Source organism: Stigmatopora nigra, chromosome 9 (genome assembly GCF_051989575.1).
Source record: "Stigmatopora nigra isolate UIUO_SnigA chromosome 9, RoL_Snig_1.1, whole genome shotgun sequence".
In the NCBI taxonomy this organism is placed as follows: Eukaryota; Metazoa; Chordata; class Actinopteri; order Syngnathiformes; family Syngnathidae; genus Stigmatopora; species Stigmatopora nigra.
In genome coordinates, this window is record NC_135516.1 from 3,001,617 (window position 1) to 3,023,920 (window position 22,304).

At 36.0% G+C, this 22,304-nt stretch overlaps 2 protein-coding genes across 9 annotated transcripts in view; one reads left to right on the top strand and one right to left on the bottom strand.

The window, feature by feature from the left end:
• The window catches only part of pappa2 (pappalysin 2), a 38,211-nt gene extending 20,512 nt beyond the window's left edge, over positions 1 to 17,699 (top strand). Inside the window, exons 18-27 of the mRNA XM_077725105.1 lie at positions 1,291 to 1,356; positions 1,510 to 1,606; positions 1,872 to 2,049; positions 5,811 to 6,024; positions 6,952 to 7,120; positions 9,108 to 9,240; positions 9,766 to 9,887; positions 14,213 to 14,284; positions 16,295 to 16,393; positions 16,909 to 17,699. Coding sequence (XP_077581231.1) covers positions 1,291 to 1,356; positions 1,510 to 1,606; positions 1,872 to 2,049; positions 5,811 to 6,024; positions 6,952 to 7,120; positions 9,108 to 9,240; positions 9,766 to 9,887; positions 14,213 to 14,284; positions 16,295 to 16,393; positions 16,909 to 17,022 — 1,264 coding nt within the window. The 3' untranslated portion in view covers positions 17,023 to 17,699. The remainder of the gene's footprint in view (positions 1 to 1,290; positions 1,357 to 1,509; positions 1,607 to 1,871; positions 2,050 to 5,810; positions 6,025 to 6,951; positions 7,121 to 9,107; positions 9,241 to 9,765; positions 9,888 to 14,212; positions 14,285 to 16,294; positions 16,394 to 16,908) is intronic.
• A 603-nt stretch (positions 17,700 to 18,302) lies between these two features.
• Positions 18,303 to 22,304, bottom strand: part of astn1 (astrotactin 1) — a 199,055-nt gene continuing 195,053 nt past the window's right edge. For all 8 annotated transcript variants that reach the window (XM_077724197.1, XM_077724196.1, XM_077724192.1 and 5 more), the window contains one exon: positions 18,303 to 20,503. In XM_077724197.1, the coding sequence (XP_077580323.1) occupies positions 20,266 to 20,503 (238 nt within the window). In that variant the 3' untranslated portion in view covers positions 18,303 to 20,265. The remainder of the gene's footprint in view (positions 20,504 to 22,304) is intronic.

Sequence of the window (22,304 nt, forward strand, 5' to 3'; positions counted from 1 at the left end):
CGCATCAGACGGTGGGCTCTCCCACAGCTACCTACGTAGAACACACTTCATGTTATGAATTGACCTGATTAGAAAGCATTATCCTATTTGGCTTGGCATGAAGGTGCCAACAGCTAAAAAATGTGGGCCCTATTTTCGTACATTGCCTAAGCCTAAGGTATTGTTTTCATAGAGATGCTGTGACCCAATTCAGAAACTAAAAAAGCTATCAATGGATTAAAAAAAATCAATAGTCTCACACGCATGCTCAATACACACAGATATCGAATTTAATCATGATTCCAATGACATTATAAAATCTAAACATACGATATTAACATAAAATATATTGTTAAAATATAAATTGCATTGGGTTTTAGCCTGCAGGCATTCACATGATAAAATTGGGCAGACAAAATAAGTTACTTACATGCCAAACTACATTAAGAGCAGCCAAGCAGTGTCCCAAGTCCCAATTGTGTGTTCACAGCCAGTCTGAAATCACAGTTTATCAACTTGGCCACAACAATTACAACACAAAATAAACAATATCATTTTTTCCTTGTCTTCTAGGCTTGTAGTTGATGATTCCCTCTTTAAAAAAAGGAAAAAAAGCAGTGTTCCTTGATGTGCTGCTAATGGCATTGTCAGTGCCAGCAACTTCGTTGTAGCATACTGTGGAAAACCGTCCTTTTAAAATCTGTCCCACCATCCATTGCTATCTTTGAGTTAATATAATCTCAATTGATAGAGTCCAACAATGTGGCTAGTACCTTTGATGGGTGCAAATTGTGGAAATCCATTCTTTTATAATATGTCCATCTACCCAGGTTGGCCTAAAATATTTCTACTGTAATAGTACCAAGTGTCTTCTCTGGTTAAGTGACATACTGTTTTTTTGTAGTTTTTTTTTTTAAACATAAAATAACTTTTCTTCTCACAAAGAAGGTAACGCTATAACTACAAACAAAGGGACGAGGAAAACCAACAACAGTCCGAGCATGCACTTCACTACACGTAAACTCACAGGGTTGTTAGTGATACCCAAAGTAGCAACGCCACCGTGACGCTCATGACCTTTAAATAAAATTATATCAAAGAAAAATGAACTTTGCAATACGAGGCCATGGTGAGAATAGATAAATTGCCATGAAATTTACTGTACGGGTACTTTCAGTAAGGTTTTACACTTCAACGAATGGGTGCAGTCTACGAAAACAGGGCCCTATAGGGCTCAGTACTTAATCATGAGTGTAGATTTTACATTTACATTTTTTGTGTGTCTGCTTCTGTTTTGTGTCCTTGCAATAGCTGTTTGAGGCAGACATGTCAGATGGACACTTGTAGCCCTCCTCAGCTAGAGCATGCTTTTGTCAGGTATGCCCTGCGTCGTAAAGTGAAATCAAACCCTGGACCAAAAATTTTGAGACTCTTTGTTATTCAAGTGAATGGTGAAAAGGCTCAAAACATATGATGTAGGTGTGTTGAAATAAGGTGAAAACTAATCACAATTGAAATGTGCCCGTAAAGGTGTGTAGGAGGTGGGCAGTCATCTCAATGCTCTGTTCAGTGTCACTTTGGTTATAGCATCACTGTCCTGAATGGCAAAGAAGTTCTTCTAAACCAGGTACAACAAAAAATGTTTTTTTTTGTACGTGCTATCTTAATAAGCTTGCACTAATTGTGGAGGAAATTTTCCAATCGCATTTCATTAAAAAAACCTGAGAAAATATCAATCCATTAAAAAAAAATCCAAACAGAAAGCTAAAATGTAGTGTAAATGTACCCTACAATAGAAATTCCAAATGTTCTATCGTAATGTAATTAAGATTATACTAAACTTTGCTATGTGTAGAATATTCCACAGACTTTTGCGCTTTTACACTTTTCAGAGACAGACGGAGATGGAGTGTTTTCATGGTCTATGGAATCGCGCAGTTAGTTGTGAGCCTGTTGACTGTGGCCTACCTGACCATTCCCATGTTTACCATGCAATATTTAGTTGTCCCTGGGGAACAACCTATGGAAAACAATGCTCATTCACTTGTGGATCACCAGCCATACTTCAAGGTAAATGAAACCCATTTCCCATTAAAAAGACATTCATTTATGCTCTAATCAGCACATTCACAAAAACGTTTCTAGTGTAAGAATACACTACATTCAATTCGTGTATTCCCAAAATTTAAGTTCTTTGAACCTATTCAGGTAAAACACAAAAAAATCCATGAAGCAACAATGAAAATACTGGTTGAGTTTCAACACCACTGTTGACCTCAAAACTGCTGATAATAGGCAGATAAACATGAAGCTGAACCTCCAGAGTTGGAGAGTAGACTTTTTCAACTTTTTTACCATTTTTTTTTAATCAAGAGACCACTAGCTATAAAAAATAGGCTAAGGAAAACCGGTTACTACAGTACAAAATGAATGGTAATAAGTTTGGAATTTTGCTTACAGTCTAGTCACATTGTAAAACCCACCTGGATCAATGGAAAACAGAGCCATTAAGCAAATTAAATAAGATGTTTTCATGCTATAACTCTATGCTTGCACATTTTTGCAAGAAAAAAATTGTCAGTGTGACGGGGTAAAGTGAGTTAAGTTATAAATGAGTGCATGTGTGATGTAAAAATGGTTCATGTAGCTGACACGTGGGAATCATGTAGCTGACACGCGGGAAACATGTAGCTGGCATGTGGGAAACATGTAGCTGACACGTGGGAAACATGTAGATGACACGTGGTGGTCATGTAGCTGACGAGGGCGTAGCTGACGCAGGGGGGTTTTCAGGCATATCACTAAAAGTTGGCTTGAAGATAACAACAACTGACCTGTCTGATTATTTCCCCCTGTGTTTTAAAGGCAAATACATTGCCAGAATTCAGGGGTACAACATCAGCAGTTCAAACCATTGCTATTTGGAATTTATCATTAAGTTCTGAAAATACATGTTCATCAAAGGAAATCATACTCAAAGTATACTGTCGTTTGTGGCCAGTACTGGGAAAAGTAGTCAAGCTTTTAGATTTGATATTATGACTTCTGTACCTCTCAACTAAAGATGTTACAAGGGAGTAGTAAGTGCATGTGCAAATTAAATTCAAAATCAAATTAATTGTCACCTATTTTCTCCAGAGTACTACTATAATAAAACAAGTTTGAAAGATATATTCACATCTTTTTAATAATAGAGTATGCTTTGCAAACTGTTTCTGGTGTGGGCATCAGATATTTGCTGATTTTTTTTTCAAATGTTGATGTTAAATGAAACAACTAAAAGATAAGAATATGACTTAAAGGGATTTATGGTAAAGCACACAATTTGTATCTTTCATCTAATATAACTCCATGCTGATCAGTCATTGATTTCCGTGGACAACAGTTTTACTTAGAATAGGGTTTTATGTTCCTTATTCCATTTATCTTAGATACAGCCAATAGTCTACTTTGAAGATGCAGTACATTCTTCAAATGATCAGAATGAACACATTTGACGCACCCTAACTTCTCTGTGGTCGTCAGGCCACAGTGAATGCTCAAATGTCATTGTGGAGTCAGCAGTACAACCCCACTTTCTGTGATCTGAAAACAGATTGTGCAGAATTCATTGAATTTGTGGTTTATGGTTACATATTTTTGAAAACCATTCTGCATCAACCAAAGACCGGTGTACTTGTCGCAAGAATAGCAGTACCAAGTACAGCTAATAAATTTGAATTACATCTTTCCAGCACGTCTGAACAGAATATTTGTTCATTCATCTTCAGTACAGATTATTTACACATAGCTGGGGGAGGGGGGGGGGGGTGCTGGAGCCTATCCCAGACCTGCTGGAGGAGGGGTAGTCGGTGAATTGGTTGTCAGCCAAGCACAAGGAGATTAAATAGACAAAAAAGAGGAAGAAAGCAATGCAGGAAATTCAGTGTTTTAAATTAACCTATCATACATGTAGTATTTAGGAATATGGAGGACACTGTACCTAGGGAAATAATTCTAATTCCAGACAGAAAGATTGAACCCTTGATCTCAGAACTGCGAGGTGATGTGATAATCAGTCAGCAACCGTATTGTCCTAACAAGATTATTTTCTTGTGATTACTTTTACATTTTTGCTGCCTCCAGCAATACCCGCCATTCAGATTCCACATGACAAAATGACAGCAAGTGACAAAATAATTTTTTTGACAGTATTATCACGGGACCGAGCTTTTAACAAAACCAAGAATGTTATCTGTAACAAATTAGTCCATGATGTGACCTACTTGTTGTTCTATTAACTATTTTGTCTTAAAATTTGATCTTGCAGTCTGTGTGGTTCATGTCTTGAGGTTTTGAGGAATCTAACATACAACTTTGACGAGTTTGACTGATGCATTTGAGAATGAGAGTTGGCAGAAAGAATGACACAAGTGCCACCCACGCAGCCAAGTGCAATTTAACAAAAACAAAAGAAAACAACCACCCTCAAAGCATATCAAAACGGTACACCGTTGTTAACGCTGGTGTTTCACAGTAAAATGTTTTTGGTTTCAAATGTTTAATTAATCATCTGTCCAGCATGAATACTGTCCGAAATCAAAACATTAATTAGTGACAAATGAGAGAGAAAAATGAGAATGGAATAAAGGAGAGAAAAGGGGCACACTGCTTTTTTTGTTGAGCTATTTTGCCCATCTACAGAATTATATGTCTCACAAATCAATTGTTCTTTTAATTTAATCTTTTATTTATACAGTATTTAAAATACTTTTAAAAATGTAAACAGTCGCCTTTCTTGATCTCAGAAGTATGAGCCAAATATGCTCACTAGTTAATCGCTATGCTGACTAGCAATACATTTCTAAAATAAATAGTATTATAATCAAACTCATTCCTATGACCTGTTTGCAAAGCAGTATTTTGGGGACTTGTCTATAATTTCATTCAGATTTCTTTTATTTATTTTTCGCATTTAGAAATATTGTTACGTATTTAGACCTTCTGATTTTTTGTTTTAAGTTGAACATCAAATCATTCAATAAGTAATAGATCCAGGTAATATTCTTCACTTGTTATACAAGTTTAGTTTCTTAACCAAGAAAAGGACCAAGGGCGTATTCACACCTCAACTGTTCAGTCTGGACAAAACCTAAAAAGTTTGTGGGGAGCACCTTTTGGGCTGGTGGGAATACAAACCAGTGAACTCTGATACAAATCCAAAGAGCTCTGTTTATAATGTTGTCAGGAGAGATTTGTAAAACTAAATAATATTAAAATGTCTAATTTTATGTGCCAAAACCTCACTCCTGTCATTGGGGGTATAAACATGAATGTTAAAACTACCAACATTAGCCAACCAGATAACGCAGCTCCCAGATGGGGTTTATAGAAAATCTTGAAAGCACACAATATTTAGGTGGTTCCTTTCCACCCAATTTATGGTGCAGTTGCTTAGGTACATTTCTCACTCATTGTGTAAACCCGAGTGTGTTGTCTTTTTATGTGCCCTATGATTGACAGGGTGCAGTCTCTTTTAGCTGAGCTAGGTTGGCTCTAGTTCTAAGCAGAAACTCTAAAACTATTGCTTCCTGCAGCCTTTAACAGGACACAGTATAGAAATGGTAAAGAAAATTCAGAAGATGATCCATATTTTTGCTGAAGATAAGTTTCGTGTGGTTGTCTTCTATTCTCTTTGGATAGCAGATGTACCAAACTCCTTAAAAGATAATTAAGGAAAATCAATTTTCTTGCATTATCGTACTGAAGGGAAGGGTTAATATGTGAGAAACATTTTACATTGAACTTCGCTTTCCTCCATCTTCTCCTTTCTTTCTTCTACTCTGTACTAGGTGACAGTGACAGACTTGTATGTTTGGAGGACGGTTTGTGGTCTTTTCCAGAAGCCTACTGTAAGATTGAGTGCCTGGAAGTTCCAAAAATTCCCAATGCCAAACTTTTGACGGCAGAGTGCCTGTCTTCAAGCCATGATGTTGGCTCCATCTGCCGTTTCAAATGCAACCCAGGCTTCTATGTATTGGGCAGTCTCCAAAAGAAGATACCTAAGTAAGTATTCTGGTACTTTTGGTGGGAAGAGTATTTTTAGCACATGTGAAATATTCTTACTAATGTACATGAGTGAAATAAAAATATTGTGTATAACTTAACTTTGAAATAGTCATGGGGGTGTTGGAGCCTTTTCCAGCCAACTGTGGTCAGTAGGCAGCGGAAAGTAATGGAATAATATGCTATATTTCACTAAACCTAAAACTGTATGTACATAGTTTCAAATATTTTTTAGTTTGCATTAGCAAAACTATAAAGTTACTTTACAGTAGTCCTGTGAAGTTTACAATGAAACAGCCTGTGTGACGTGCTTTATTCATTTAGTACTACAATCTACTTATTACTGGACACCCATGAGAAAGAAACTATGCCAGGTTGATTTCCTGCTTCAGATTAACTTAACTATCCCTTTTCCGATAGTTTAGTGTGTTTGGAGTTATCATGTTGATGAGTTCATCGGGTAAATATGCTGTAAAGATAATTTTCCCCACTGTGCTGCCCTAATGGTAGGTTATTAAACATTAACAAGCATTTAATCTTTCATGAAACCAGTTAAATTCCAATTTTTTCCATTTTAATATTTTAAATTTCCAATTAGTGAGGTGGAAAACAACCTAGAGAAGTTTTTAGCAGTTTCATGCATTAGATATGTGCACTCGTATACTTTTATGCCATAGCAGATAGTATTGTTTTAGCCTTATACAGTGTATAACAGATATATGTTTTCATGGTGAATTGGAAGACTTTGTGGTTTTGTACAAAGTACTCACTTCAAAATAGTGTTTTAAAGCTAAAGAAGCAGTATCTGAGGTCCCCTTTCCTCAGGTCATCCTAACACAATGTAACATGCATCAAATGACATATTCATGATGAAAATTCAAAATCAACTCAGTATAGTTCAATATTTACCTTGCTTTTGCTTTTTAGGAAGTACTTTCAAACAGAGTGCCTAGAGGTAGGGCAATGGGAGGATGCCTCCTGTGAGCCGATATCTTGCCCAGCATTACCTGGTGTTTTCCACGGCATGTATACATGCACCAATGGCCTCACTTATGGCACACTGTGTACCCTTCAGTGTCCAGATGCAAGAGAAAATGTAAGTTATTTATGTTTAAAGAACACCCAGTATATGGGAAGATCAGTCAATTTCCAAAAGGATATTGCAGTAGTATTTCTATTGCATGGAGAGAAATTCTAGATAATATTAAAGGTCAAAGGCCACAACATTATGAGTCATAACAGGAAAAATGTTTTTTGCACATGCGCTTAAATGTTTTGATAATGACAAAATATGGCAACCAGGAATTGTCATCGTCCAATTTGCAAAGATTTCAGTTAGAAGATTCTGAACTCCGTATTTACTTAAACAGATTCCACTTGCTGATGGTGGGTGGGTTGTTTCTGACCCTCTAAGATTGTTCACTTTTACTAAGACCCCCAACAGTGGTCCTAAATTGTGTGTGCAGTCATGTTAACCATGTAATGCATGTGCTAAACTCAGAGTTCAACCTCTTTAAGTATGAGAGTTACTCTCAAATTTAAAGAGGTTCTTGCACCTTAGGTAAATCTGACGGTGATACATGGCATAAAAGCCCCTGATTGCTACTAGATGGGCACTTCTGCCCCCCAAATTGGATCCAGTGTGATTTAGCTTTACTTCTACATACATACACCAAATTAGTAAAATTAGGATTAAATATGTTTTGTTGCTGATAAAAATGTACTTGGAGGCTTCAGTTGATTTGCTACTTTTAACATTGAGACGTCATGAGAGTAAGCAGAAAGGAGTATGTTTGCTATGGGCTTGCAACATCAGACAGTGGGCAGCAGGCAGCCTGCTGGGAATTATGTTAAAAGGCTCAAAATACCAAAACAAGTAGCAAGTTTTGTCAGCGTTTGAAAATGAATGTGTGAAAACTTCCACTCTGAAACAGACAATGGATGAAATTATCTCACATTGTTTTACAACAAGGAGGCTGGTAGTAAAGGAGTTGATTGCTCTGAATATTGTCAAAGTCAAGTCACGTATCCATATCCAACAGTCTTCTGATTATTTGTATGTATGTTTATTCATCAACTGTCAGTTTTACCGTAATTCTTCTGGTGGAATGAATAACTTCCCAAAAAGCTAAAGCTAAACACCTACATTAAAACACCAAGACTGCAATTGGGGGCCATCCAGAGCGTTTTCTGTTTTGGGCTGACATTTTAACGAGACCTATACAATTTAAAAAGCTGTCATGTTAGAGAAAGTCTCGGTAAGAGACAACCTACTTGTGTGAACTACTATTTGCAGTTTGCAAGCAGAAATGTCTATTTGGCGTGACAGATTAAATAAAGTTAAATAAAGTTTGCTTTAAATTTTCTGCTTCCTAATTTTTTTCTGGCATAATGTTGGAAACACTAAAGGGATGGTGGTAAATGCTCCAAAATTAGCAAAGGTTGTTGTTCATTCATTCATTCATTCATTCATTCATTCATTCATTCATTCATTCATTCATTCATTCATTCATTCATTCATTCATTCATTCATTCATTCATTCATTCATTCATTCATTCATTCATTCATTCATTCATTCATTCATTCATTCATTCATTCATTCATTCATTCATTCATTCATTCATTCATTCATTCATTCATTCATTCATTCATTCATTCATTAATTCATTCATTTTCTGAATCGCGTTATCCTCACAAGGGTTCGCAGTGCTGCTGGAATCTATCCCAGCTGACTTAGGGCCCGAAGCGGGGGACACCTTGAATCACCGGCGAGCCAATCGCAGGACACGAGTAGACGTATAACCATTCACACTCATTCATATCTAGGGGCAATTTAGAGTGTCCAATCAGCCTACCATGCACGCTTTTTGAAATGTGGGAGAAACCCAGAGCACCCAGAGAAATGCTGACCCGGGGAGAACATGCAAACTCCACACACGCGGATTGACCTGGGTTGGAACGCAAAGACCCCAGAGCTGTTAGGCCGACGCGCTAACCACTCCACTAGTGGGCCAACCCCCTTATTGTTGTATTTTATTTTTAAAAAGACTATACATTTTGTCATTTGCTTTGCTGTTTCCAGAGTGTGATTCGCTGCACTAAGAATGGTGAATGGTCAGAACAGTTTACCATGTGTTCTGGGCTCATCGGATCCTGTTCTGCTCCTACTGATCTGAACTCTGTAGCATATAGCTGCGATGAGGGCATGGATATTGGTGAGCAACATTTTCAGTGTAAATTATATTATTTTGAGGCAAACTTTGACAGACATTCAGGCAAATCATTCATGGTTCAAAGCATATGGTAGTAAATGTATTAGTGGGTACTGAGTAGTACACTGCTACTTTACAGTTTTATTTTTTTGGTAACTTTTTAACATTTCAATGAAGCTTGAATTTAAGATCCTTTACTTTTTCTTGCATAGCTTTGTTAAAAAATACAATTTTTACTACATTCTGCTCACAACATTTAGCAAAAGACAAACATGCACGTGCGCTACGTAAGAAGAAAAAAATGGCTATTGTTAGTGAGTATAAAGCACTTAATCAAAGCAAAAGATGCTGCAAAAAGATGGGAAAAATAAAACAAACGTTTTAAAATCCTCTAAAATTAAAGAATATAAAAAGATAAAGTACCCAAAAGAAGTAATGAACTTTCAAATCATTAAACAGATGAATCACAAAAGCCTACTTTAGGTTCAGTTGTCATCCTTCAAATTTAAACATGATACTTCCGTTCAGGTGCTGTTTGCTTTCCAACCTGCATTTTGACTCCTGACATGGACCTTCACGACCCTGTGGTTCTGCCAAATGCCTCTAGAGTTGACTCCATAAAACACTGGATGCTTCCCATTAAAGTTCAGGTGAGATTAATGTTAATATTCAAGATTTACATTGCATTTATGTTTGATAACAATCAGAAACCAAAATATGAGTATCATTTAATAGAATTAATAGGTAGGGTCATTGTAGGTTGAGCTGCCTCGTGGTGTAGAGGTGCAGAGATTTTTGGGTAAGCGGGAAAAAAAATGAAAGAATTCCTGTTTAAAAAATTTTCCTCATAGCACGAGGGTGGAATCAGTATCTGAAATATGTTAAACGTTAAAAAATATCGAAAGATATAAAAATATGCGAACTGTAAATAAAGACACAACAGAAAAACTCAAAATATATAACAATGCTCATCACAGTCTACAAGATATCCCAAAGAAAAATAATAATATTAAAATAAATAAATAATGGAGTCACACTGTGCTACTCGTCACAGAAATACTGTACCTACAGCGTAAATGATGACAAAAATGGAGAGTTTAAGGGAATGTTACTACACACAGGAGTCATATTTAGTTGGTTCTACCATCTGTACACTAGAAATGCATACTACATTAGACAACCTAAGGTTTTATGCACTTTTGTGGTACTGTGTGCATGCAGATTTCCTAACAAAAACTGCAAAAATGTAGCTATTGTTTTTTTTCTCAGAAGATCATTGTCATACAAATGTAGCCTTAATTTAGAGTGAAAATTCTAAATTTAAAGGCCTTAAAGGAAGAAATGGTACTCAGGCTAACCTTTTGGTGTAAAGCAATGGTAGATATTTGCAAATCACGATGCAAATATTTCCTTGGTTGTTGGTGTTTCTCTCATTTGGTATTTTGTCTTCAATAAGGAGGAGCGCCTACATTTAATTGGATGAAATAGCTTTTTCTGTAGAAACTTCTGCAGAAAGCAACTCTAAGTAAAATTACTAATGCAAGACCAACACATTGCGCTGGAGTTTGAAGTTATTGTGCCAAGACATAATTTTTATAGCAACCTCAATCAATATTGAGCAATAATAAAATCACTTTTTAGTTACCCAAATCATTTTAAAAGATTGGCTTTTCGAAATGTTAAATAAATGTAATCTATTTGTATGTATGTGTATTGTAATTGTAATCTATTCATACTATATCATGAAGACACTTGGGTAATACTTGCTCAAAAAGGGCCACTATAACTAGGCAGATGGTGGCCACAAAAATAATTAATGTCCAATCCTATGAAAATAAATACAAGAGTCCGGTCCATTGTGAGCAGAAATCTTCTGGAATATTTGATCTATTGCCCACCAAGAATCACACTTTATATGATTAATAGCTAGCATAACCTGCATGTCGAATCTGAAGTCAAAGGTCAAAACAGTATATGTTCTTATTTTGTAGTCAAACAGTCATACACCCCATAACTTATCCAGTATGTGGTGTTGTCCAGGTCAGCTTGTGAAATTTCATAAATACTGGCAGGTTTCGTGAGAATAGGTTGTTTTGCTTCCCTGTTTCTATGTAACCTATCTGGACTGTCATGAAAGCCGAGCCACCGAAAAACAGCGAAGAAATAAATCCAGCAGAATGAATAATGTACTGAAACAGCTGGTGGTCGGAACAATAGCATGCTGTAAAAAGAGTTACTTGACGTTGTCCTTTTTTTTATGGTTAAACTAAAATTAGTATACCGAAAACATATCTCTATTGTCTTCACTCAACTGCAACATCAAACTGAAAAGTTAAACCCTTTTAACCCATTTAGTGCATTTTTTATAAACATCTATATGTTTGCACATGACCTTTACTTTAGATATTAGTTAAAGGAAAGATGATGAACTTAATATACCCTTGAACAATCCCATCATGTATCCTAAACAAATCCTTTGCATATCAGGATTGAGTTATGGAACAATTTTTGTTTTTAGATATTCACAAAAAATATCGATATCAAGAATAAGCAGCATATTAAGGCTTTACATTTGGTGACTTTGTGTGTAGTTTTTCTACAAACAGAATGGGCGCTAACCCTGTTCTGTGGTTCCTTCAAATATTGATTTATCAAGACTGAAATGTTACCTCCAACACTGCACACGACAGTCACAGTGAAAAAAAAAGTATGATATGCTGTGTCACTCACTGAGCTTCCAGCCATTGAGTATAACGATGAAAAGATGAAAATACAAGAACTTTATCAAATTGAACTTTTTTTTCTAAAATAAATGACTTTGTGCCCTTTATTAAGGTTTCTATATATGATTGGCATGGAGACAAGTCATTCACATAGATACAACACGAACATAGTACATGTGTATGTATGTACATTCACACAAAATATGCTGGAATTTATTAATCTATTTATTTTCAGTCTATCGTGCTTCCTAAGAATACATTGAACTCAATGTCCTTTTATCAAAACTGACAAGTAATCGGTAAGAGTTTCAAGAAAGTAACCTTTTAATTTCTCAACTGCAATATAATATCACATTCTGCATTTATTTGGATTTCTATCCACTTGTTTTTGATTTACTGGAAATAAGTACAGTCTGCATGATGAAAGGCTACAGTTGACATCCAATTTTCAGGAAATTCATACAAACAGGCTGCCAGATTTTGCAATAAAGTTGGGTCTCACTACATCATATGTCATGAAAAGGTTTTAAATGAATGCTGTCAACACTGACCCACTTTTGCTTTGCTTTTGGGTGGTCAGTCAGGCTGCCAGAAAAGTGAATCTGACCTTACCACGGTCAAATAGTTGGATCGATGTTGGTTCCTTACAACATACTCCTGACACCGCATTACAATTTCAAGGCATTGTGTTATCGGAGATAGCTGATCTGCCTGGCTAGCTCTGTCTCCTTAATCACAAGGGAGGATTGGCTTTTTGCCTGATATCGGCCAGGGTTGGGTCAACTATTCCACAAAAAGCTGTCCGCAGTGGGTGCAGGCTTTCGTTCCAACCTCTAAAGAGGAAACCTCTCCAAAAATCTGGTTTCTTAGAGGTGCAATCAGTGGATTGCAGTCAGGTGCTTCTTGTTTCAGCAGAAACCCCATTTATTCAACATTTGTGCTAGATCAGTTGAAAACAAAAACCTGCACACACAGCGGCCCTTGAGGATCGGTTTGCCCACCCCTGTACCACGTTGCATCGTCAGTAAAGAGTTGTGTTTTGAGTCCAATGGTTGTATTTCTTCTGTTCTAAGTTTTTCTCATTTTATTTATTTTTATTCTACATTCCAGAAGAAAATTTTAAATTAAATATAAAATAAATTATAATTCCCTCCAATGGCTGTGTGGTTCTGAGATTGAGGGTTCAATTGCAGGTCCGGAACTTCCTGTGTGGAGTTTGCATGTTCTCCCTGGGCTTGCGTATGCTTCTGACAAGGGTCACAGAGGGGTGCTAGGGCCTATCCCAGCTGACTCCGGGCACCGGGCAAGGGACACCCTGAATTGGAGGCCAGCCAATCCCAGGGAACAAGGAGACGGACAATGATTCATGCTCACATTCATATCTAGGGGTAATATAGTGTTCAACCAGCCTACCATGCATGTTTTTGGGATGTGCGAGGAAACCGGAGTACCCGGAAAAGACCCACGCAAGCCCGGGGAGAAAATCCAAACTCCACAAAGTGAGGACCCACTTGGGATCTAACTCACGACCCCAAAATCCAGGCTGACGTACTAAGCACTTACCAGTCTAATCTCGTAAATATCATCTATAATCATTATAAAGCGTGATTGGGTGTGTATTAAAGATTCTCTCGCTACGTTTGTCCAAACTGTGCAACGTCGAGAGTTGAACGTTTTTAAATGGTGGCCAGAAACGGCTGTCAGATCCTAAAAGACGAGTGATTTAATTTCTTTACCTTCTCTAAGTATGTAAACTCAATATTTTATTTGTTAAACAACCATTTTTCAAAACAGATTTTTTTTAATAGCGCAACAATTGCCTTTTGGTTCTAAAACAGAAGGGGAGACCGGCGAAGCTTGTTGCAATTAAAACAGGTGACATAAGGCCTCTGTGGCTTTGCTGGACATATTTTTGACAGGTAAGTGGCAATTGTAAGGACTAATGACTAACTGGAAAACAACATTTTCATTGACGTGTTGAGGGCCGAAGGCAGGGGTATTTTTACGAAGCTTTAAACTCTGTCTAGCAGCACACCCATGTGGCGTGGCTTTTTTTCGCTATAATTTTGTAGTTTTCCCAGTATTATAGTACTGAAATAATTTGGGTTTGTACAGACATGAAAACTAGGGGCTGTGGGTACGTGTTTTTATATTTTAACATGTAACTTTTACAATAAAAATAATGAATATATATATATTTTTTTATGTGGGATTGTCCGACTTTAGTACTGATTGTTTTCTGTGATTTTCAGACCATTGTCTGCACAGGGACGATGAGGTGGTATCCAGCTCCTGAAAGCATTTACTGCATTCATTCATGTGAGGTAGGAGTCAAAAGAGCTAAATACTGCATCAGTACCTGATTGTGGGCAGCTATAGAATTACATTTCTGTCCATTGGCTTGCCAACATGAGAGGCATCAATGTCACCCAGCTTTATAAACTCATTACATGAGTGAATATCTTAATACAATCCTTACTTGATATTGGGCTTGGCCAAGAAATACAAAAAAATATTTATGGCTGCAAAAGAGATAACACTACACCGATCTACTCTTTATTACCTCGTTAGAAACTTGAACAGTCTTCAATGTCGTAACGGAGAAAATAAAATTATTGTATAATAAGAAATAAAAATCCTGACATTAACAAGAGTTAAACAAAATCTACCTACAGAATTGCAACTATAATGAAGAATGATGAAGACACTAAGTGATTTGAATCTTACATTCAGCTCCTATTTTCACCCCTCAGTATATTTTTTTATTTATAATTTGCAACATACCATGGGCCTCTCCAAATACCCAAAGGCGATTCTTGTTTGGCTGTTATTGGTTTCATTCAGAAAATCTTGGAACTAAATCTGGAAAACAAGCTGTTGATTAAACGTATTCTCGTAAACGGCCAGCATACATTTTCCTCTTCCATTTTACAGTAAATGTTAAGAAGTAAAACAATATCCTAAAACGTGGTCTTCCATAACAACACAAATGATTGCAGCCAACATCTGTTTCTCGTGTATTTTGCTTTCCTCTTTTTGCACTGTTAATCATTGGCAATTACCATAAATGTCATCCAAGTCATGAGCCACTGTGCAACTAACATCTAGTTACTGAAAACATTTATAAATACACAACTATTTTACATTAGAATATCTGAAGTTACTGTTTTGCCATTATGATTAAACAGCAGTAAAATATTTAATAATTAAATATTATGGGCATGCTAAAAACCACAGTAATGTATTATATGTAAGAACTGACTCATTGGTGGCATGGTAAAAGGAAATCATTGGTCTTTCTTCAGGTGGTGCCTTCCAAGCACCCGCAAAAAATTGAGGCTCTGATGAGCCTTCTTAAGCAGCAGCCATGTGTTGGAATTCCAGCTAAGCTCCTTTGCAATGTTTGTAATAGAAGCCACTCTTTCCACACATTTGTCTCTGATGGTCAGTGGAGCATATCCCCCGTATTGCTTCCCGAAGTTGATAATCACCTTTTTTGTTTTGGAGTTGGTCAGCTCCTGGTTGTTCCTGAAACACCACTTTGATTGAGCGCCTTCATTTCCTTTCATCACCCTTTTGAGATCAAGCCCACGCAGTGGCGTTATCGAAGAATGTGATGATGTCATTTTACAGCCATTTTTCACAGTCCTGAGAGTCAGAATGCCAGACTGGGGTCATCATAGCATTTTTATGGTCTGCTGTTGGCCAGGAAACGTATTATTCTGAAAATTAGGGAGTTTATGATTCGATTGATTGGCAGCTGGTTGTCAAGTTCCTCGCCAACGTCAGACTGTGGTCCGTGCGGTACTACGTAATAACCAAACAGGCATGAGTCTTGTAGTGTGAGAACTCATTTGTCCAAGAGACACTTGGACATCATTACATCGTCGAGTAATCCGACACTGCGATTGCAGGGCACGAGCCAAAAAATCATTTTGTGTGGAATGCATAACTCCCACTTTGCGGGGACCTCAAAACAAAGTTATTTGCAAACACGCTGCAGGGCTCAAGGAGATGATCGTTAATAGTTATGACTTAAAAAACATAATATCGAAGGACAACAGCATGACAAGGTCAGAAAATACAGGTAAATAACTAAATATTAAAATATAATGAATAATAATATATTGTTTTTCCAATACCCCATGAACCATGTTTGTTGGATGCACTGGTGTCTATGCTTATCATAATTCATTTTCCACAATGGCAAATACATTGAGTTGAGAGAAAAGTACACTTTATCCCCTTACAAAACAGCAAGTGGAATACAAGCATACTTTTAAAAGGATAATTTTCAAATTTCAACATATTCTCTTTTTCCTAACTTGTTTCAGCCTTTTGGAGGTGATGGCTGGTGCGACACCCTCAATAATCGGGCCTATTGTCAGTATGATGGAGGAGATTGCTGCCCGTCTACACTATCTTCCAAAAAGGTGGAACAGTTTTCATTTAATAGAAGACGTCTCTGTATGTTTTAATGAATTGTACACTTGTACACAAGCAATATTTTCAATGTTTATCATCAAAACAAAATGACAGCATGAACAGTTTCTCTATTTTGAGGTTAGTGGGCCTGTGCCCTCAGTGCTTTCAGCTCAGGTGGTAGATAACCAGGTTTACACAACCTCACATTTCCTTACCTCCAGAAATTAATTGGAACAAAAACAGGACTGTTATTTTGGCCATGGAACACAAAATTAACGGCACATTCATTCATTCATTTTCCATACCGCTTATCCTCAAGTATCGCTGGGGTGCTGGAGCAAGTCCCAATGAGTCACAGGGCAGAATGAGACTAACATTCATTCAGGGCGATTCAGATATTTTTAGGCCTGCAGAGAAGGCTTTGCAGGCCCTGACGGTCCACCACTGCTATAATCAGATGACAGATGGTAGATATGTACCTTAGTAAATCAAATGATTAAAAATGATTCTTTCTTTCCAATAGGTCGTCCAGTTTGGGGCAGACTGCGATCAGGATGAGTGTACTTGTCGCGATCCAGATGCCAAAGAGAATAAGAACAAAGCCAAGGAGCCGGAAAGGGGAAATCAGATCCCATAAAAAAAGATTTGTGAGAGACAGCGACATGGTGTAACATAAGTCAAAGTGTAAATAAATTACAAAACAAAAATATGTTACCATGCAGACAAAGGTTTGGACGGTCTAAGCGTTCTTTTGAAACCAATCATAAGTACCATTGCCAATAAGAGAATAGGTCATCAAAAAGAAACATCACAAAGTATTTCAATGTCTAGTGAGTTTAATGAGTATATGAGAACTGAAATGGTACAGAATAACTGGGGAAGCATTTCAATTTGGGCTTTGCTGCTGCTATTATTTATCATCCAATTATCCCAAATGATCAGAATGGTTTTACTGCATCCCAGGACTTAATATTCCTGATGTTAACTTTAGAAATGTAAATGGCTCTGATACTTTGATTTAGTTTTACACAACTGCTGTGATTAATCATTTTCATATGCTTGTACTATTATTCACATGACTAAAAGTTGAGTATTAAAGTAATCTCGACCACACATATTGCATGTCAATGTTAACATGGAAAAATAATGGCTTTTAAATGTTCTGTACTCCATTTGTGAAATTTGAAGTTGGTATAATGTACATTTCAATAAATTTTGGAGAAAAATCCCAAACACTGCTGCAAGAAACATGCTTTTTAGAATAATTTGAATTACTGTTGCAGATATTTTATCCAAGCAAGAGGGTAAGTGTAACCATGCTCAGTATTTTAATGTACTTTGTATTATGAATTGAATAAATAGAAACTATATTTAACTCTTGAAAAGGCTTGATTTTGTTCTCTGATTTGAACACAAAAACTTGCAGATCTTAAAATTGCCTCTATGTATTTATCTATGTATTTTATGACACCAACTTGTGCAGCATCATCACGTTTTCTCATTGTTTGATATACAAATTTCATAACCAGATGTTATCATATCACACAAAACTTCTTGAATGTTATGATGACTACAGATTGAAATGCCCTTTGTACTTTCAAGTAATTGTTTGGACAGAAGGACGAGGCTTTTTCAGGTATTTGGAAGCCACAGCCAAGGATGAACCAAGTTAATGCAAGTCCACAAATCTTATCATGATATTTTGGAGTTTTTACTTTCAGGTCATTCAGAGGTGTCTATAAGTCATTCAAGTGTTGTCAGTTTTTTAAAGGCACATACCAGTCATCGTAATTGATCTCAATAAAAGTTCAGTTTAATTTCATGTTACAAAATTAGTAGATTTAATCCGCTTTTTGCTACTGTAGATATAGTCAGTGCAGTCAGTTGTGGAGTGGAAATAAATCACATTCCTCCAACCAGATTTTATGTTTTTATTCATGAAGTAACAAATTGAAAATCAAACGTTTAAAGACAGCAGCATGCAGCTTTTTCTTCTGTCAATCCAATGATCAGGTTTTCCAATCAGCCAACTAATGAGTGTAAAGTACAGTTTCAAACAATATTTGATCATATTCGGATGAAATAAAGAGACCTACATGTCACATTATCTGCAAAAAATGAGCGACACAGCAAATACGTACAAGTACAGGATAACAGCTATGCTTAAAACACTGCGGTCTTCACAACTATTATCTTTCATTTTAATATTAGGAAATGTGTTTGAAATGACCAAATGTACCTTCATTTGAAACTGAAACTCAGAATGGCCATTCAACTGTAAAAGAAGAAAAAACATCAAATTATACTGAAACAATCTCCTTAAAACAATCATATAAATTTTACACATTAACAATCAAGGTTCACTAATAAAGAAATTAGTGTGTTATCACAACTATATACAAGTATTTTAATCACAGGAACTAATACTAGTGGACATACGGTATCTCATTGAGGTAATCAATCTCTGTTTTAAAATTACTAACCATATATTTTTTTTTACATTCACCAGCTTGGGTCTAAAATTCTACTTTAGTACAGATCTTTCATAGAGAACGAGCCATTCTTTGCCATCTGTGGAATTGATTCGACGCATTCCAACTGAAGTTTTTCCTGAAAAATAAAAAACTTTCCAAAAATACTGATTTGGTGAGCGGAGATTAATGTCAAAATACAAAGTTAATGTCTCTGATGAGAGTAGATGTGAATACTTCCACTCTCGTGCAAATACAGTACATGCAGAATTCCAATTAAATCGGCTATCTTGAGAGGACTGCCGGAACTTTGCTGTCGAAACAACTTTACCACAATGCCGTCAACATCTGTTGAAACCCCAATTATTATTAATTGTTGACAGTGTGGAGTGGAGCCTGCTGTGAAAAGACCACTTTGGCCTGTTTGTTCCAGGAAAATCCCAGCTTTGACTTTTCACATGGAATCTTGTGTTATGCAGCTGCTGCTGTTGTATGTTTTAATCCAATGTTTACATCGAAAGTGTAAGAATGGACTGAGTTTAAAGAAAATATTGACGTAAACAAAAATAGTAGTTAACTAACATTTAGGGAAGGCTTTTTCCACTGCTATTTCATTGGACACCACCACAATTATGTGGATCTTAATTTGTCACACCCCATCAAATTGACAATTACATTTCTTATAAGTACTGGGTTTTCAATAACAGCTTTTAACTCAACTTATTTTTCTTTTGTTCAACGCTTCAGCAACTGTAACACATAAAATGTGGCACTCCAATAAATTTAACATCTTTGACTCTTCTTCGACATCGAACAGGGCTTGCTTGCTAACAAAAGAAGAATGCATTTAAAAACCCAGATGCAAACAAGTCAAATGTGTAAAAGAAACATTCTACAAGACAGTAAAAATTATTCCTTAAATGAAAAACAACCACATGGTTAAATTATAATTTTTCTTCCTTACGGTGAAAATAAAAAGTGAACAACAAACTGCTTTCTTTACATCAACTTGTCCCATGCTCTTAATAACAACTAAATGACACAAGGCATTTTTTAGTTTGCACCTCTTTGATAATACACTTCTGAGATTTTCTTTGTACAGCAATATTTGACATATTGTATGTATCATTACATCCACAAAAGCTAATGACAATACATTTCAGTAATACATGTTAAACATATTTCTTTAGATTTCTTATTTTTAGGAAACTAGTGTAACGAACCAAAAAGTTGCAACACGCCCCTCAGGTGGACAGTATAGTTTGACCTAATGTTTGTTTTTGATCAAAAGCAAAATAAACATTAGTTACTGCGAAAAAAAGAGCTTGTTCTGATATCTTAAATTGATACATGAATGTAAACTCACTCTTGTTAGATCTGGCATCTTCTGTAGGCTAGGATGGAAAAATTTAGATCTCCTTGGGCTCCCCATAGTCGTTATACATAACTGCGAGTATTTGCTCATCACATGCCTTGTGCACATCCTGGCCCACATCTGCCCAATTCATCCCAAAGGCCTTGGTGTCGGTATAGCGACAGGAAAGGAACTTGAGAGACATCCTGCGAAGACCAATCTTGGACTCCTGAAGAAGGCCTTTACACCAAGGAGACAGTTCATTTAACTGCGAGAGAATAAGACCGGCCTTCCTATTGTACCAAAAACACAGAGGGAAAAACTGTCAAAATGGGTTTTCACAACCTTTTACCATGTTCATAACTTGTGTCCTTGACATCTAATGAAAGAGCAAACGGGACCAAATGTATACAATTTTTATCTGAAATAATATGCATTATGAACTATACAGAGTCATCATCAATATATATGTATATATATATATATATAAGTATATATATATATATATATATATATATATATATATATATATATATATATATATATATATATATATATATATATATATATATATATATATATATATATATATATATATATATATATATATATATATATACATACATACATATATATTGATATTAATATATATATATATATACACACATATATATTGATATTAATATATATATATATATATATATATATATATATATATATATATATATATATATATATATGAGACTTCAAATAAAAAAAAAAAAAATAAATAAACATACGAGTAATATACATCAATTGGCATTCGTGTTTGTGCCTATGAAAAGTACTGTTTATGGCTGCAGTAATTTTCAATAACCCCTGCTACGCTTTGCGGTGAGGCGAAGAAAAAGAAGGTTATTAATCTTCTTACCACGTCTGCAGTCAAGAATTCTCATGTTGGTACTGGAAGTATTCTGATGTTGTGGATATCGTTTTTCGGCGACTTCTCTATGCACAATGATTTTTCCCTAGCACATTTAAGTGGTGTAATGGAATCGGGGTATTTATTTGCTTAAAATATAGAAGAAGCTGTAGGTTGTTATTCTTTCGCATTTGAGGGTGGAGAAAGGGGGTCTTCGAGTGGCAGTGGTTTTTAACGTACATTCTTGAGAAGGTATTTTATGAGACAGCTGACCTCAGATTTTAAGTATTTATGTGTGTTTTTAGCCCAAAGATTGTAAACAAACATCTATGCACATGGTATTAACAGAGAATTACATTATTGCACAAGGACAACCAGAGAGTTCACTAGCCGATTTTATAATTTGGGTGCGATTTTAGTTAGTTTATGGGGGTTGAGTCTCTGAAATTGTGGTCTTTTCCTTTGTCTCACTATTAATGGCATTCTTCTCCACAGGGGGGCTGTTCTTCTTCTTCAATCTTGTTCCTCATTTTTCTTTTGTTCCGTTTTTCTCTTCCCGTTCTTCTTCTGCACCATTTTTCCTCGACGTTCACTACTCTTCTTCCTTCTTTTCTTAGAGGAGGCAAGTTTCAGGGCGAATTTTTAAATTTTTCATTTACATTTTTAAAAAAAATTTTTGGGATCCTTGTGAAAACAAATCTGCAATAGACTGAAGATGTGAAGTGTTGAGGGATGACAGTAGATCATCATAGGTGTTTGGTGATTATCTAGGTTAGTTTTAATCTTTTAACACCAACAGTTTTACGTTTTTGAACGTTACCTATAGTGTGAAATTTTAAAAAGTGTGTTTGAAGTAATTATTTACATTATCTATTATCCACTCCACTTGCGTCACTTTTTATAAGTACATGACGCTCTTGTATGGTTGTGATGTTTATCTCTGTGTGAATTATATTAGTAGCTGTATAATATGTGTAAGGATGTTTATTGTCTCCTATTAATGGAATTTGTTACAGATCGACAATAATGACGTGACAAAATAAGCTGAAATTAAATTGAGGAGACAATGAAGAAGACCTGGACAGACATTCATGATTGGGCCTTATGAGAAAAAGTGAGAAGAAAATCCTAATCAGTTAAGACAGGTGCTAAGAACAATGTTCTGAGATTGATTATCTCAGATATGTCATAAA